At 38.4% G+C, this 16,620-nt stretch overlaps 1 protein-coding gene across 6 annotated transcripts in view; it reads right to left on the bottom strand.

The window, feature by feature from the left end:
• The window catches only part of ESR2 (estrogen receptor 2), a 94,709-nt gene that overhangs the window by 21,892 nt on the left and 56,197 nt on the right, over positions 1-16,620 (bottom strand). For 2 of the 6 annotated variants that reach the window (XM_054200244.1, XM_054200240.1), the window contains 3 exons: positions 12,299-12,771; positions 5,609-5,784; positions 2,754-2,870 (listed from right to left, as the gene is read on the bottom strand). In XM_054200244.1, coding sequence (XP_054056219.1) covers positions 2,754-2,870; positions 5,609-5,784; positions 12,299-12,732 — 727 coding nt within the window. In that variant the 5' untranslated portion in view covers positions 12,733-12,771. Of the gene's footprint in view, positions 1-2,753; positions 2,871-5,608; positions 5,805-12,298; positions 12,772-13,314; positions 16,361-16,620 lie in introns of those variants that run through there. The other 4 variants (XM_054200243.1, XM_054200242.1, XM_054200241.1 and 1 more) reach the window with 4 other exon arrangements.

The following is a 16,620-nucleotide window of genomic DNA, read 5'->3' as shown; positions in this document are numbered from 1 at the left end:
AAAAATATAAAAACATACACTTTTATGGCTTTCTATGGTAAAAACCTGGTATTAAAGCATGGCTCTAACAAGACAAATTTGAAAGATAATCACTCTAGTCTGCAGGAAATGGCATTTATGTTTCATGCAAGAAATACAGTCTTAAAATCTGTCTGGTTTAAATGTCTATCACTAAGTGTCCATGCATCAGTTTTACTCACAGGTGCCTCTTAACTCGTCAGGCAACTCAGACAATTCTGAGTAATTTTTGTATTCCTTTTTCACAAATTAAATTGTTAAGATTGTCAAATTTCAGTGCTACTACTTAAAAAACCTAAGTTTTAAAAACTACAATTCCTCTTATTTTATTATTATAGTTTCAAAGTTTCAAAGTCATTTTTGGCCTGGCATAGTCATTAATGTCCTATAAACATTACTGTAGGAAAATTTTATTTATAAATATATGATAAGATTAAAAGGAACACAGTACATATTCTCATTATTTATTACTTGTAATACTATAGTGCCTATGAGGTCTAATCACAGACCAGGACTTCCTGGACAATTAGAATAAAAGGAGTCATTTAAGGAAAGCATAGTGGAGGACCACCTTATACTATCACAGTGGAATCAACATTTACAAAAACTCTCCAACTCGAGAACTGGGGTTTGATAAAAACCCCTATTGGAAAAACTTACACATTGAGTAAAATTCTCAGTCATAAAGATGAACAAAAGACAGTGACACCATCCCGAAGGTGAGGTTTCAAAAGGAGTCTCACTTGCAAGCATAAGGCTTTCCTTTCTGGAAGCCAGACAGCAAAGGTAGCTAAGACCGTATTAATGAAAAACGACAATAAAATTGAGATGCATCATCACTGCAGAAGAAGACAGGAGCTTCATGTAGAAAGAACTAGCTGACTTGAGCAGCAGAAACTAAATGTACTTCAGGAGTACAAAAATAATACAAGGAACAATTGAAATTGTAGCTCTAAGCTGGGAGTTATCAGCTAGAAATGAACAGGGAGGCTGCTACCATAACAGCTCATAGAATGATTATGGACTGTTAGCGTGATGCAACCATGAAGAAGGCAAATAGGATCCCGGGTTACACGCAGAGAAAAGCTACTGCAGAGGCAGATATGCATTAATGCTACTAGAGTGAAGAGAGTTCACAGGAATACTGTCCGTGATTCTGGTCATCCAAGTGCAAAACAGATTATTTCAGCCTGGAGCAGATTGAGGGACGAGCTACCCTGATGACTTCCAGATTCTGTCTACTCTCCTTTTTTGCAAGAGGAGGAGATTTCTTGGTTCATTGAACCTAATATGAGGCTAATATATGTGAGGGGATATGATGTAGTCCATAAGTACAACCAGACCAGACCAGACCATTAACAATAAAGAGCCTTTTAGAGCCTTATAGCCTATAAAACAATGTTGCCACGAGAACAAACTGGTATTAATTGTCCAGCAATAAATGCATGCTCGAATTCTGAAGAATGTTCCTAATGAAAGAAATAATATTCTGCAAACAGACTTCAGATCAAAGCAGTGGGAGGATGAAAACACTGCCTAGTCTTGAAATAGAAATAGGTATCTACATTAAATAGGATGAAATGAATGGAATGCTCGCAAATCACAGAAGACCAAGCACAGTGACCTCCTCCTTTCCCCTCCAGTGTTCCTATGTGATGTTTTCCCAGCCTATTTCTATCATGTACATTGGGGAATCTATAAGAAACAACAACAAACCTTCACTGTGACAGTACATTAGATATTGAAGGATCTTTTAAGTTATTTTCTTCTTAAAAGTAACCTTTAAAATATCATCTATAAATGTACAACTACAGTGAAGTTACATCACTGTAAGTACAAGATGGGAATAAAAGAAAGGCTGGATAATTCTGAGTGGTGCAGTGACAACCTGTGGTTGTTCACTACTTCTTTTGATGGAAGAGCTAGAGGACATCATCTGAAAATAGCCCGTTCAGAAAAAAACAGCTCCCTCACTGCCTTCCCCCTGCTGCCCCACCAAAGCCCCACAAAAAAGCCTGGCAGCCAGGGAGGCAGTTCTTCACGTGACACACGGTGAAGTTGCAGAACTCCTTGCTATGGGATGTTGTAGATGCTAAGGCTTTACAGGATTAAAAAGAGGGACATAGGACAAGTTGTCATTCCATTAAATACAAGAAACCTCTTTTAGACCAGAAGTCCCCAACTGCTAGTTTTTGGAAGCTGAGAGTTGTCGGCAGGAGTTTCTCTTAGGTGCCAGTCTCATTCTTACGCTCCTCCTGAGGCATTCACTCTTGCCACTGTTGGAGGCAGGATCTTGGGTTAATTTTAACTACTGCTCTGATGTGGCATTACATTCAACCAGCAGAACACAGTGCAGGCTCATTTACCCCATATTTGAAGGGGTTTCAGATTGGTTTGAGGCTCAGGCAGCAGCAGACCTTGGGCTCCCATTCTGCAGAATGTAGCATGCAAGTAAACGGCCTTCACAGAGATCTGCAGAGGTACTATGGTTTTTCTGCTCTGAACCTACACCTTACACCTTCCCACAGTCTTTTTTCTGAACATGAAAAGTTCTTCTCTACCTTAAGAGTCGATGCATTTCTTGCTATAAAACGAGCTTAAACCTTGCTTTAATTGCCTGTTATGCCTTTTTAGGATTCCAGGGGAAAAAAACCCAAAAAACTAGGCAAAATTGACTGAAAAGAAATAAAAAGCCAGTAAAACCCAAGCAAACAACATAGACACACAAAACTCACCACATTTCATCATTCCCACTTCATAGCATTTCCGTAGCCGGCATGCCTGGCAGCTTTTGCGCCTGTTTTTGTCTATTGTGCATTGATTGGTAGCTGGGCAGATGTAATCGTTATGTCCTGCAGCAGAGTATAGAAGAGAAAACTGAGCATCTCCAACAGCTTCTCTTGGTCATTTCCCTAGCATCTCAACTTTTTCTTATGTGTATATCTAAGCTCCACAAATTTAACTGATGCAAAAAAAAAATGCATATTTATCCTATACTGAAAACATCAACCTGTGGCCTGAAAAAGTAACCAGACAACATAGACCAGCTTTTAGTGATGACTTAGATAACCAAGCACCTTCTAATACCAAGTCATTCTTGAAAATGGGACTTGCAGAAATTTGCTCCCAGTCACCAACTTCTTACTGTATACTGGTATTCTACGGATGGCAGATAGTAGATTTTTTTCCTGAGCAGAGTTGAAAGCAGCAGTGCACGTAGCTTCAGTCCTCAAAAGATTTAAGTAAACTACAGCTCTATTTACTGAACTCTCTCTGACATAGTGAGTTCCAGGAATGAAGAAGCCTTTGGAGGACTGACGCTGGACCAAAGTTAATTAAAAAAAAGCAGCCCGAGAGAGAAAGAAGACTAGTATGAAGTAATGCATGCTGTATAGTACAAAGAAAAACAAAAGCACAAGATCTAACTTTTAGATATTCTGAACAAATGTTTCTGAAGAAACATTTTCTGAAGAAAATGTTATTTTCTTAAGTTTCCACTACAGCCTCTTCTGTTGTCTTCTTCTCTCCCACCTCACCTTGCCCCCACCCAAGTCCCTTTACATTATTTTATTTCATTAATCAATAACCTGGTCCAAAGGTTTATTACTGTAAACTGGACTTGAGTATGCTCCTGGTGTAAATACAGTTGAATCGCCTCCTGCCAAATACTGGAAATCTCTCTTGCAGTAGTTACCAAAGGATACAAAAAATATCCACTCATTTACATTTCTTAATCTCTTTTCTCTCTGGTTGTTCTTTAAGTTATTTTTTTCAAACTTTAAGAATAGATCAGGCAAAGATACAGCTCCTAGAGATTCTTTTACTTGATGTAAGTCCAAGAGTTCATGTCCCCAAGAGTAATTATTTAACTGAACCATTGTGACTATTTCCTTGCAAAATTAAAATAATTTTAACCTTGAATTTTTGAACCGACAATTTTAAAAATAAGAGATCGGGTTACAGTTTGTCCTGTTTCCTACTGGCAGATATGGCTGAAAAACAAATTACTGTTTATCACTCTTCACACAACATGGGGGGAAAGGAGGAGGAAGCTCTCTGTTGCACTATAACCCAAGCACACAGGAGTATAAAGTGGTTTAAAACTCCGGTGGCCTTGGGATAATTTAGCTTGCGGGCAGATGTTCAGAGATGTGGGACAAATACACTACAAACTTGGACAAGCAAAGGAGACCACACACAGTTGCTCCGTCATACCATCTAATTTTAATTAGACATTAGCCCAACATTCTGGTCTATGGTAGGCCCAGAAGTTTTATTTTTACAGGCAATCTCCTTCATAACAACAGTTGCACCTGAGTGCTTGATAGTGTTTTATGCCAAGAACTTACTTTTATTTATTTGAATTACAAGCAAATATTACCTGACAGGGTACATTAAGGTGTACAAAGGGCCACAATGGGTAACTTGTTCATGGCCAAAGCACACACGAGCAATGCAGAGCAGGCAAATAATTTTCCTGACAGAAAACACTTTGAGAACAAATTCAGTCTCCATTTGTGACAAACTGGACACAAAGTTCTCTTCAATTATTTTAGAAATCAAAAGAACTTGCACCAGTTTATAGTAATTGTTATTCACCCTTGCAGAACTTCCACAATAAATTGAAAAGGCAAACAAGTTTTGAATTAACTTTGATTCTAATGGTGACACCTACTCTGCCGTATTGAGCCAAAAGAAAATATCTCAAGATTGCCAAATGCTTTGTGTGTAGAAGAGGAAGGGAACATTACAGACCAAAAAATGACAGGAGTTTCTCTGTTAGTATCTGCATGGAGTATCCAACATCAATCCAAACAAGTTTCCACCAAGAAACCCCAGATGCGGCCAAAGAACATGATAACTAGAGCTAAGGTTAAAGAAATTAAGTGGTCCAAAGTTGCAATATGGTGCACATGTCACTGCCCATAGGTTGTGGTAACATAGAGACCTGCCTTTATTTCATACAGCAGCCACTCAGCAAATTTTAACTAAATACTAAATATTAAGAATTTAAACACTGAAGTGGAAATCTTAGAGAGATCTGGCAGAATAAGAGATACTGCAATGTAGGCTCTGGGGGTGGAGGGCTGAGAAATAACAATAATCAGATTTGTACCTAATACTTACTGGACACATTTTAATATCCTACATACTGTGTAGATGTTATGTGCTATGACTCAACAGCTCCAGGTGATATGTTCTTGTCCAGAATAGTTCCTGGCAAGCAAAGTCTCCAGACAATTACCTACTCTAACTGTGTCTATTATAACAAATTCACAATCACGATGTCTACTTTGGGACACAAACTGCAATCAGATTCACAGGTCTGCAGTGCCATCCCACTGAGGCCTTTACTGCAGGGCCTTCCCATGCTACGTATTCCACTTCTCCTCTAAAGAAATCAATTGCTCGCTTTGTAATGCTTCCAGATCTTGAAAACATAAGAGTCAAAAGACAAAGTAGTCAAATCATGTGTTGCTCTGTTTTCAGCATGCAGCACCATACACCAGGATTTTAAATCAACTCATTACTAGATCTACCGCTGCAGCCCCTTATCATATGAAACAATATCAAAAGCTGATTCTCCTACCTTGAATACTTCTTTTAAAGAACGCTTTGCAGCCTTCACACGACCAGACACCATAGTGGTATCCTGAAGCATAGTCACTGCAGACTGCACAGAAGTGGGCATCCCTTTTTGAGCCAGGATTATTTGCAATTGGGCTTGTACAGTCATTGGCATTACTTTTTCTTTTTAACGTCTCTCTGATAGAAAAGAAAAACATCTGTTATGAAAGAAGAAAAAATTAATCTACATTGCAAAGAGTTTTGCTATTTTTCATTGTCTTCAATGCTCTCTATATAGAGTCCTCTTATTACTGAACACAGGACAGTGTGAAACACTCACTGTTAAGCCTTTTTCTGATAAGGTTATTTAAAGCACATAGTCTGATCCCAGAGCTTTCAATGATGACAGACTCTAAAGTTTTAATATACTCAAAGGCATAAAACTTGCTTTTTGATGTGTCATTCAGACGAACTCGGGGAAAAATCATATGAAATGCTGATGGATCTTGAAGAATTCCTGGGAATGTACAAGTCCAGGAATTTGTGAACAGAGTGGACTTTAGCTTTGGGAAGCTTAGCATGAAAAATGCGAACTCAGACAGCTTGGACTGACACGGTGAACGCTACCACAGACGTAGCTGCGCTTGCTTTGTACTGTTAGCAAGGGTAAATTTTAGCTGGAGCAATACAGATCTAGTCTCAAGTATTTCATCCTTTAAATGAGGCTTTATTCATCCAATGAGGTGCTGGAGACAATTACACTGAGAGGTGAATCTAAGCCTACAAGATCAATTCACAACGTTAGGCAAAGTTTTCTGTTGAAGGCAACGACCCACATTTGTCACCCTAGTGCTATATCAAAGTCTGAATACAAGAAGAACAGAGAAACGTGATTAATAAAATGTTTTCATACATTAAAAAAATGATTGCTCCATATAAATTAATAAGATATATTCATTCCTAAAGCACTGCAAATAGTTCCAATTTATTGGAACTCTTCTTAGCAACTGGATTAAAATTAGAACAGGATAAAAACATGAAATAACAGCCAATTCCTGACATCAAGATCCTGTAAACAAACAGAAAGAGGAAAGGAACGTAGATTATCAGTAAAGTGTTTTTTAGGTATAGGAAGCACATCCATTTTTGCCTTTTCTCTGGACCTCATTTTCTTGGTGGTTTTAGCATGTTTTACCTTCATGGTCAATACAACTTCTAGATAGAGAGAAATACAGTGTCACGTGCAAACTCGCAGCAGCAGTTTCACAAAAGGAAAGCTGTGAAGTCAACTTATAGGTATGAACTTAAGCACAGAGGCAGAAGCTAGAAACTGTAGAATTTTCCTCATCCCACCTTCCAGCAGGTTTAGGGAGGAGAAGAAACATCAGTTGGGTTAAGACAGCAGGTAGGACGGTTTATGACTTCTAAAGAACAAGGGTATGTTGCCAGTGCAGAAGAAACCTGTTCACCAAGAGGAGCAAGTTTAAGCAGAACAGTAGAAACGTGCTGACAGTGCTGTCAAAGAGGCCTTAACTAATATATTAAAAGTAGACTTTGTGCTGGTTTCATTACAGGAGGTAAGGACAAACACATCCACATGCCAACTAAAAATCATCAAGTTTTATAAATATTTGAGGAGAATGTGCTCCAATTTCCTAGTAGAAAAATTGCAAGGAAAAAAGATGATCCTCTGAACAACTTCCAAAACAGATAAATTTTGTTTTTGAATTTAAATTCCAAATGTAAGGTATTGTAGAATTAAGTTACTGCAAGCTTTTATTTAAAAAAAAACTTAATTCATTGATATATTGCAAGGAATAAAGGTGTTTAGATGTTTAACATGCCCAGTCTTTGATTACACACACAGGTACACACACCCATTAATGGACTGCTGAATCACTAAGTTATTTCTCCTTCTGCCACACTGGGAAGACCACTGGGGGGGAAACTCTCTCTTAGAATAAAGGGACTGTATCACACATGCCTAATATGCTGCTAATGCAAGGAGGAAAGAGCATGACTATTCCTTCCCGTTTCCCTGTGTTTGGAGTAAGTAGAAATTTGTCATTTCACATTAGTAGAAGAGGTACATATTTAAGCTCTACTTGGGAATCAAGATCCAATTGTGAGAGTCATAAGAGAAACAAAATCAGCTAGAGAGGATCTCAGCAACTGACTGGTATGTTCTAGAGAGTGATGTTCATTGCCCTCATTAAAGCACCAAGATATTATAGAGGAAAATAAAGAAAAAGCACGCACCATAACATTTCACTGAGGAGTGTTGCTTTTTACCTTCCAATCATGACACGTGTTTTAAATAACACTTTTTCTTCCCTTGCTTAAAAGTTTAACAACAGCCACCCAGCAGACATGCAAGCTACGTGACTTCTGCAGACTGTGGCAAACAGCTTGCACACGGAGCAACAATCTGGAACGAATTCCTCCTGCAGGCCTAATGGGCATCAAATCTGCTCATCTGCGATAGCTGCGGCAGCACAGCAGGAGATTCAAAACCAATCATCTTGTTACTGTGCTCTTTAAGAACAACAGAACTAGGAAATACTCAGAGCTTTAAGGTACACGTTCCTTACCCTAAGGATCGTCTCTTGGATACACAAACAGCAAACCGGAGTGGGTAGCCCCGCGTGTGGTCAGAGACCACCTCTCAGCACTCTTGGGACTGGTGCATTCCAGCATGTTCAGCAGATGAATGAGCTGCCAGGTCCTCCAGAAAAACTGGTGGTAACTGTCTGGATGCCCACAAAGCTCCTGCACCAAAGGATGCAGGAAAATGGGGTACGTACCCTGGCTGCTACCAAGGAACCCCATGGGCAAAAATTTGTTGCTTTACACCTCCTAATACTCCTCTCTATTTTATGATCATGGTTTCTATATAGAGATATTATGTTTCCATAAAAAGAATTAAAATATTTTTGAAAGTAGAAAGTCAGTGATTTCCTACTAGTCATCAACAGTGACAAGATGATTACTCTAAAGAGAAGGAATCAGCAAGGCTATTTAGGTTATTCAGTATCCATTGCGTCTCCTAATTACCTCTAGCTTTGCCACAGCAAGTGTTCGATGCATGTGCCACACCTGGAAAACGTGAACCTAAATTCAACTTTTTGTTAAAAATGAAGTAGGGTAGCGAGGATTTGACTTGAGTCTCAAGTAGCAAGATTTGCTCATGGCATTTGTTGTCTGTCAGGCTTTTTAAAAACCTAACTACTGTACACTATAAAAAAGAAAGAGAGAAAAAAACACCGAGAAAATAAAAAGAAACCCCAACATTAAGTTAGAAATTAACAGTCCAGATTTTCTAATTACTTAGAACGTTTCCCTCCATCCCACAGGCCATTGGCTCATTCAGTGCCCAGAGATAATTCAATCCCATGCAAGTGTAAGCCATAGGGTGAGGAAGGCTGTATCCGAAGGTGCCATTCTGTGCTCACATTCTTGCCCTGTTTAGCGTGCTGAAATTAGAGAGCTTCATAGTTACTAAGGTTTGTTTCAAGTAATTGGAATCTCTTCCTTTCTTTCCCAGAATGTGTGCAATATGATCGGCAAAAATCAGCTGAAGAATACTTTTCAATCTTTATCTTCCTCATTTTCTAGAGCCACCCCCTACCATAACTTCTGGAAGTGTTAATACCACACAACTGTCAAAAAGCACAGGTTCTGCTACGCTCCAAACATTGATTAATACACTGAAAATTGTGTCGTGGGTATCTCAAAATGAAGGGACATATTTTTGCTTAATCTCTGCGACTCCTCCATCATAAAATGGAGATGCCAATCCATCACCTCAAAGAGACCTCATGATATGTGTAAGTGCTCTACAGAATGAGCACAATAAAAAAGCATAGGAGGATAATGCACATAATTACGGCTTCAGAGCAGAGTTTAAACCATCTATAAATATGATACTAACACACTGTGAACAAGACAAATTAAGTTCCTAAACAATTTTCAATTAAGCAAGCATTGCTAGCCTGTGCACCCAAATCCCTTTACTTACATGCTTTACCTACAATTAGTCAGAAGTTCAAGGAAAATAATAGAAGGGAAGAACAAATTAAGTTCCAGAAGCATCACTCTGGCAACTTCATTAAAGTTTCCTAATACTTTTTAGAAAGCAACATATCTGTTCATTTTCAAAATAAACCTTTTGTTTCTTTAATTAAAAACCTTTTATTTAGGGGATGAAGGCAGAAATCAATTTCAAACTACTTTTAAACATATAATTACACTGTCACATTCCTTTTCGATATAAATGGAGTGATCCTGCACCAACAAAATTATGAGACTATTTCTATTGTCTTTACAAGGTAGAGGACCTATAATGCAAACAAATATAGCAGAGACTTTATCAGCAAATTATTACCATTTTACAAAAAAAAAAAAAAGTAAAAAAATAGAACTCTAAAAATGTGTCTGTTTTTACATGGAATACAAGTCATTTTTGTTGAACTACTGGTGAAAAGCAACACTATGCTACAGAACATCTGCATTTAACAAAGTTAAATAAATTTCTTCTGTATTCATTTAGTGAAACTATTTGTGAGGAAAGGGAATGCTGAAAATTCAGATTCCTTATTTTAAGCTGATTTACAAGGAGATCCAAATTACACAATTATCAGTTTTAGCAAAGCGGACCACATTAGTTTAGCTAATGTTAACAGAAATTTACACCCAGGGAAAATAAACTCCTCTCACAGTGAGACTCTTGCTTTATTTTGAAAGGTAATGTAAAAACAGGCCTAAATATGTAGTAATGATGTTTTCTAACTCAACTTTCAAACAAAATCCCTTTTGTCAAACTACAATGCTGTTTAAATTTACTTACACTTTACAGCATTAGTCTCTCCCTTCCCCCAGCACTATGCTATTCCTTTAAGTTTCAGTCCCAAGAACTCTTCCTTCAAGGTATAATCTACGAATCTGCAGTGTCATAGTCATTGTTCCCATGGCAATAAATATAATGTTCATGACATTAATTTAAGACCTCACCAAAGGATAAAGCAAAAGGAAACACAGAGCTTTTTTCTTTACAGTCTTATTTCAGGACAGATATCCACAATAAGGGAATTACAGCTTTTGCTTTTTGTGTTTCCATGTCTTTTTTTTTTTCTTTTTTACACCTTCTATACACAAAGGGGAGGTTACCATGCGTCATACTGAGGCAAATGAACCACTGAGAAGGTCCATCTACCAAGCAACACAGTAGTTACTTGCTGCTGAATGATAAAGATCATCCACCAATTTTACAACCTACACTTCATTGATTTCTCCCCTTTCAATTATGTCATCATCAGCTACAAAAGCAATAGTCTAAGACTTATTTACTAGAACTCCAGGGTGGTTGATTTGGCTTCCCTCCTGCCTATGTAGAGAGCACACTGCAGAGTATCAGATGGGTTGCTCTTGCTCTTAGATTATTCCAGCTGCTGTCCCATCACCTGGACGCCTTCAAACACTAACCTGCAGCAGCTTTCCCAGGGCTGTCAAAGTTTTGAAACATCAACCAAACTGGGAAGAGTTTGGATGTTAGCCCTATTCACATTAGACCTGCTTGGGCCCTCCAGAACTGTCTGCTCCTCTCTGCCAACTCCAAATAGAGACTAGTCAGGTGGCCGGGCTGAAGCTTTGTGCAGCCTACAAGTCTGAAGAAGACGTAGATCTCACGCTTAGCCCTGTGCAGACAACATAAAGGCAAACCCATTGCAGAAGGAACATGGGTGGTTTCAAAAAGAGCACAAATCCTTTATTAATAATTGAACTAAAACTGTTGCCAGGACAAACTATTTTTCATACTGACAATGACTGCTGAAATTAAATACTGAGCCCTATGAATAAACATACAGCTGCTAAAAAAGGAACAGTACCTGCAACACCCTGTGCTTTTATCCATCCAACAGCTGTTGTGCCCCTGAACGGAGTAATTTCATCAGCTGATGATCTACACATTGCTTATATTTTGAAATATGAGTAAATGTGTAGAATGGGAACATGTTTTTGCAAATACAGTTTCTTTACTGCTGAAAATTTAGCCCATTAATCTGCTGTTCACGATGCCTTCATAAAGTCAGTAGAGAACAGCAACAAGGAACAATGATGTCAGACTTTTTCAGTAGCAGCACCCTTTTGAACATGATGCATGCTGCTGTATAACCATTAATACTAAAACCAAAAAACAAAGAAAACATTTCTTTTGACTTCTAAGTTCACGAAAAGCCTTCACAACTATTAGGTGCAGTAAAAAAAAAAAAAAACAAAACCAAAACAGATAAAATGGTATTCAAACAACATTGTATGAAAAGGAAAAAAGAAGGAACCTTTACTTCTTTGTCTCAAAGGACTTAATTTGCCAGAGCAAAATTCGTTTTTATTGTGCAAAGTAATACCCAACAGTCTTGAACTTTTGTTTATACACAGCACACAGTTCCTACATTGAAAGCATTTGTAGTGCTTCGTGTTGGTGCATAGTTCTCTAAGGAGCTATTGAAAAAGAAATCCTATTTTAGAAGTTACATTAAAAAAAAAAACATAAAACCCCGGACTGATTTGGTGTTTGGTGGAGGCTTTTTGGTTTGGTTTTGTTTTTCAGAGAGACCAACACATATAAGTTAAATGTAAAAAGATGAGACTTAAAAGAACTAAAGAAGATGGAAATAATTTTCAGCAAAGTTTTAAAGAAATGAGTAGTACTGACCTGGTCACAGGTAGCACTGGCTCCACCGGTCTTGCTTCGCACCACGGACTCTTTGCCTGCTCTGCATACAGAAGAGATGACTGACAGTGCAATGTCAGAGGGGAGAGATGGTCAGGAGCAGACCATAACACATTGGGGCTTGATGTTTGCCTCACAGATGCACTCTCTGAATCACCAAAATTGCTGGTAATGTTGTAATTCATCACAGCAGGACTGCAGAATGCCATTGCAGAATATTCATGTCTGTTTTCCATGTAAGCTGAGGGAATACAGACTGGACTGTGTGCTGCTGTCAACGTGGACTGATTACAGCTGTAGGGAACTGGAGAGACGATACCGGCAGGTGAGTTTTTAATTTCTGTTTTATTGCATCCAATATCCTGAAGTGGCAGCAACTGAGAAAAGTCCTTGTGAGAAGACGCACACAGGGACATTTTGAAGCAAGACTGAAGGTTGTTCTTTAAATATTCATCCTAAAGATGTTAAGGTATAAAAAAAAGTTGAATTAAAAAAATAAGAAAGTTCTGTATTAAGTCTTTTCTGCACAAGAAAAAAGGAAGCCATAAAACAGAAAATATAAAAATATCCTGTTAAAACACATTACATGCCAAACGTAGGAATTCACTACCTTTAAGAAAAAGAAAGCTTTCTAGAACTTCCTTAAAAATAAAGGCTAAGACAGATGTTGAGTTCAGAGTCCCTTAAAAAATAATAATAATAATTTAAAAAAATCTCTTGAAGTCTGAAACAAAGATGCCGGTGACAATTTGGAACCTAACAAAAGTAACTCGTTACAACCACTGTAAAACTGCTCTTTGTCAGAGGCAAAATTACCCTATCGTTCACAACTGTGGTGTGGGTGCCCTAGAAACCAGTTCTCTTTATAAAAGCTCATGACCTCCTGCTCTCGCTGAGAGCATACAACTTCAGTCTTCCCTTTATCAACACAAACATGTAACAGCAGATACTTTGAAAACACACAAACACACACACATCCCCCCCTCTCTCTCCTTTACCTGCCAAAACCTGAACTCCACTGCACAGCCCTCTCCGCAGAGGAGGAAGACATGTAATGGATGTCAGCAAGCAATGTGACTTCATCACTGAGAGGTCCCTGGATAAAGCACTTCTGAACAGAGCCATTATAAAAGCAGAAGTCCCAGAACACAGGTATTTCCAAAGCTAACAAGACAGAACTCAAGTGATTTTTTAAGGTCCAGAAGTTTTATAATTTCCTGCCACTCCCCATCCCCATCCCAACTGCTCCTCATTCTTCCTCTCATCTGAATCAACTGTCAAAACAGAGACCTTAATTTGACCAGCAGTAAATACTCTTTGTCAGATTTAGGTATATCCAAATTATTTAAGGGAGAAAAAATTTTGAAAAGAAAAAGAAAAAAAAAAACCACCAAAACCAGCCTCCTAAGTTTGGACCCCTGTCCTCAAAGCATTACTTTTACAGTAGCATCTAAAAATATTTCTTTTTTATTCTTCACTATGGGTTTCATCTGCAATTCATTCCAGCTTTGAAGACTAGACATGCAGCCCTCTTACAGCTTGCAATGCAAAACAATTCTGTTTCCAAAACAGCGAGTTCCAGCCTCTAGAACTGATAATGTAGTGTACTTTTACAGACGGTAATAAGATCTTAACATGAAAAATCACGGGATAATTGAAAAGATACCCACAGCTGTCCTATTCCAGAAGTGACCAAAGTATTGATACTAAATATTCTTACCTTTTTTCATCTCACATGACCAAAAAACAAGACGAGGAAGATTCAAACACAGGTTTGCTGATGTACCAGCAACCTTCCTGTCCCAGAAATTCTCAGCCAGATGGCATTTCCTGTATGCCATCAGGGAGCATTCACATATTTTTCTCCTCTAGGACCAGATAGAAGCATTAAAAATAATGTAAGAAACAGTCTTTTTGAATAAAATGGATAGTTTAGGGTCCTTCCTTCTCACTTTGCACTCTGTTGATGAAACTGAAGATATCTGTAGAAATAACCAGGAACTCATTTAAATCATCTCAGGCACCTCAGACCCAGCTGCTGTTTTTTCCTTTGTGGGAAACAGGAAAATGAGATATCTCAGCAGCTGTTTATGTCCAGCAGTTGTTGCACTGGAACTCCGATGCAGCCAAAGCAGGAGAATCTGACCTCCCTCCTCACACAATCTACACGCTTCATTTGCTGGAGCCAGATGCTTCACAGTCTCCTTTAAGAGAAACCAAGCATCGTTCAATTTTCGCTGCACTTAAAATCTCAAAAGTTCAATTGCAGATTATGGGGTGGGTAGCCCAAATAATTTTTAAGCAGCAAATGATGAAACTAAGAAATGATCTTAAAACTATTTTCAGTGGTTACTACGAATGGGCCCAGTGAGCACACCAAATTCAAAATGCATTTAAAGCTTCTGTGTAGGTAAAGCTGTATACCATTTGCGATCTCAGAGGCTGCATGTATTCAAGATGCATGTGGACGCTCTGCAGGAGCATCTGGAATGTCCAGCAAGAGCTGACAGCGCTAACTGTGTCCTTCTGCCCCCCTGCAAAGGGCACACAGTGCAAGGTAACCCCCAACCATTCTGAGAGAAGGACCTGAGAGGCACTACAGCAACACGTCTGTTATAGTCAGCTAGAGACATTCTGCTAAGATACTGTGACAGTTTTTGCAGCAGGCAACTGGTTGCGTAGTTTCCTTCAGACGTTTAGAAAAATATACGCACCGATGCTGCAGAAGCAGAGAGAACGCAGAGCTGGTACTACACAATTTCATGAACTGAAATCAGCTGGGCTTTAAGTAGTTTTTTTTCTGGAGAGGTAATCCAGTAGAACAGTATGCAGGATAATTGCCTATTTAGCAGAAGGACCTGTGGTCTCTAAAGGCCAACACACAGTATTTAGAAACATACACAGAAGTTACAAGAAGCAAGAGTGAAGTTTGTTTTAGAAAGAGGAGTCCATGCAAGCATGAAAAGTCAGTACCAGCATTCCTCAAAAACAGACTGCTCATAACTTATTTACAAGAGAAAGGACTCTGGATTCCAGGAGGTTAAAGAAAGCTCTACTCGTAGTCTGCAGCAGACTGCAATATAGTTAAAAAATAACAGCATTGGCTTGAGATTATCTTGGGTAGTAGAAATAGTTTAGACACAGTAGACTATGGATCTACATGAGACCATGCTGTTCACGTTTCCTTATACCTAGAGAATTTAGAACGGGCAGCCCAGAGCCTCAGAAATAATATGAAGCTGATGAAATTATCCAGTATTGCTCAGAAGGTCCTAAAAACTGACTGCTGGATTGTGAAGTTTCAAGGATTGTGAAGAAGTTAAAGAAGAACTGCAGATTCAGGGAACTAGATCTTAAGATTTAAGGCTAGAGAAAACACACTCCACTAACACCAATACCTCAGAAGAAAGCACGACCACATTTAACTCAAGGATTAGAATAAGTAGTGCAACAGGCTACTGTATTTGTTCCATCCTGGTATAATGTTCTTATATCTTAAGCACCATTTATTAAACAGAAATGAACTCCTACATAAAGTGAACTCCCATTCCAACATCTCCTCCTTCTCTGAAGAAAGATTTTAAAAGTAAGATTCAATTTTAAAGTACATTATTTAGATTTAATCTATCAGCACTACACTAGATCTGTACCAGACACAAACAAAACAGTTATCTCTTATTTTTATACTACAGTCTTCTATGAGACTGCAAACATTTCAGTCCACTTAAGTCAGTTTAGCTTAGCAAGATGCTCAACTACTGAAATGCCATTATTAAGAAAATAGCCGTTTTGTCCGATTCCTTGAGTAACACTTACCATTCACAACTCTAAGTCACTAAGGGAAGGGTTCACATCTGGCATAAGAGAAAATAGTTCTATTGGCTCCGGTACACAGAGGATGACACTATCCATGAGGATGTAGGAACAAAAATATGATGTTATCAATGTTCTCCACACACACAAAAAAAAAGGTTTCTGGTCTTTAAACAGCTCTACGTATTAAACTCAGTGTATCTTCAGAGTCACCATGCAAGACACACCAGATCAGGCACAAGAACTGGTTTAGATGTTACAGTCAAACAGATACATGGGTAAATAATTAAGCCATCTGACCTATTTGAACAAACTCAAAAGCCAGTTATTGCACGTTACCTATACCAAGTATCTTTTTAAAAGCCTTGTATAAATAAATAACTTATTTATTTTTTTTAGTTTTGGAAAGGGGAAAAAATAGGTAGAGAGGGCAGGCTGCCATGTTTTAGAGACTGCTTGGAAACATAATACAATAGCGTTTCCTAGAAAAA

The sequence above is a fragment of the Rissa tridactyla genome, chromosome 4 (genome assembly GCF_028500815.1).
Source record: "Rissa tridactyla isolate bRisTri1 chromosome 4, bRisTri1.patW.cur.20221130, whole genome shotgun sequence".
Classification (NCBI taxonomy): Eukaryota; Metazoa; Chordata; class Aves; order Charadriiformes; family Laridae; genus Rissa; species Rissa tridactyla.
This window is presented reverse-complemented; position numbering and strand designations above follow the sequence as displayed.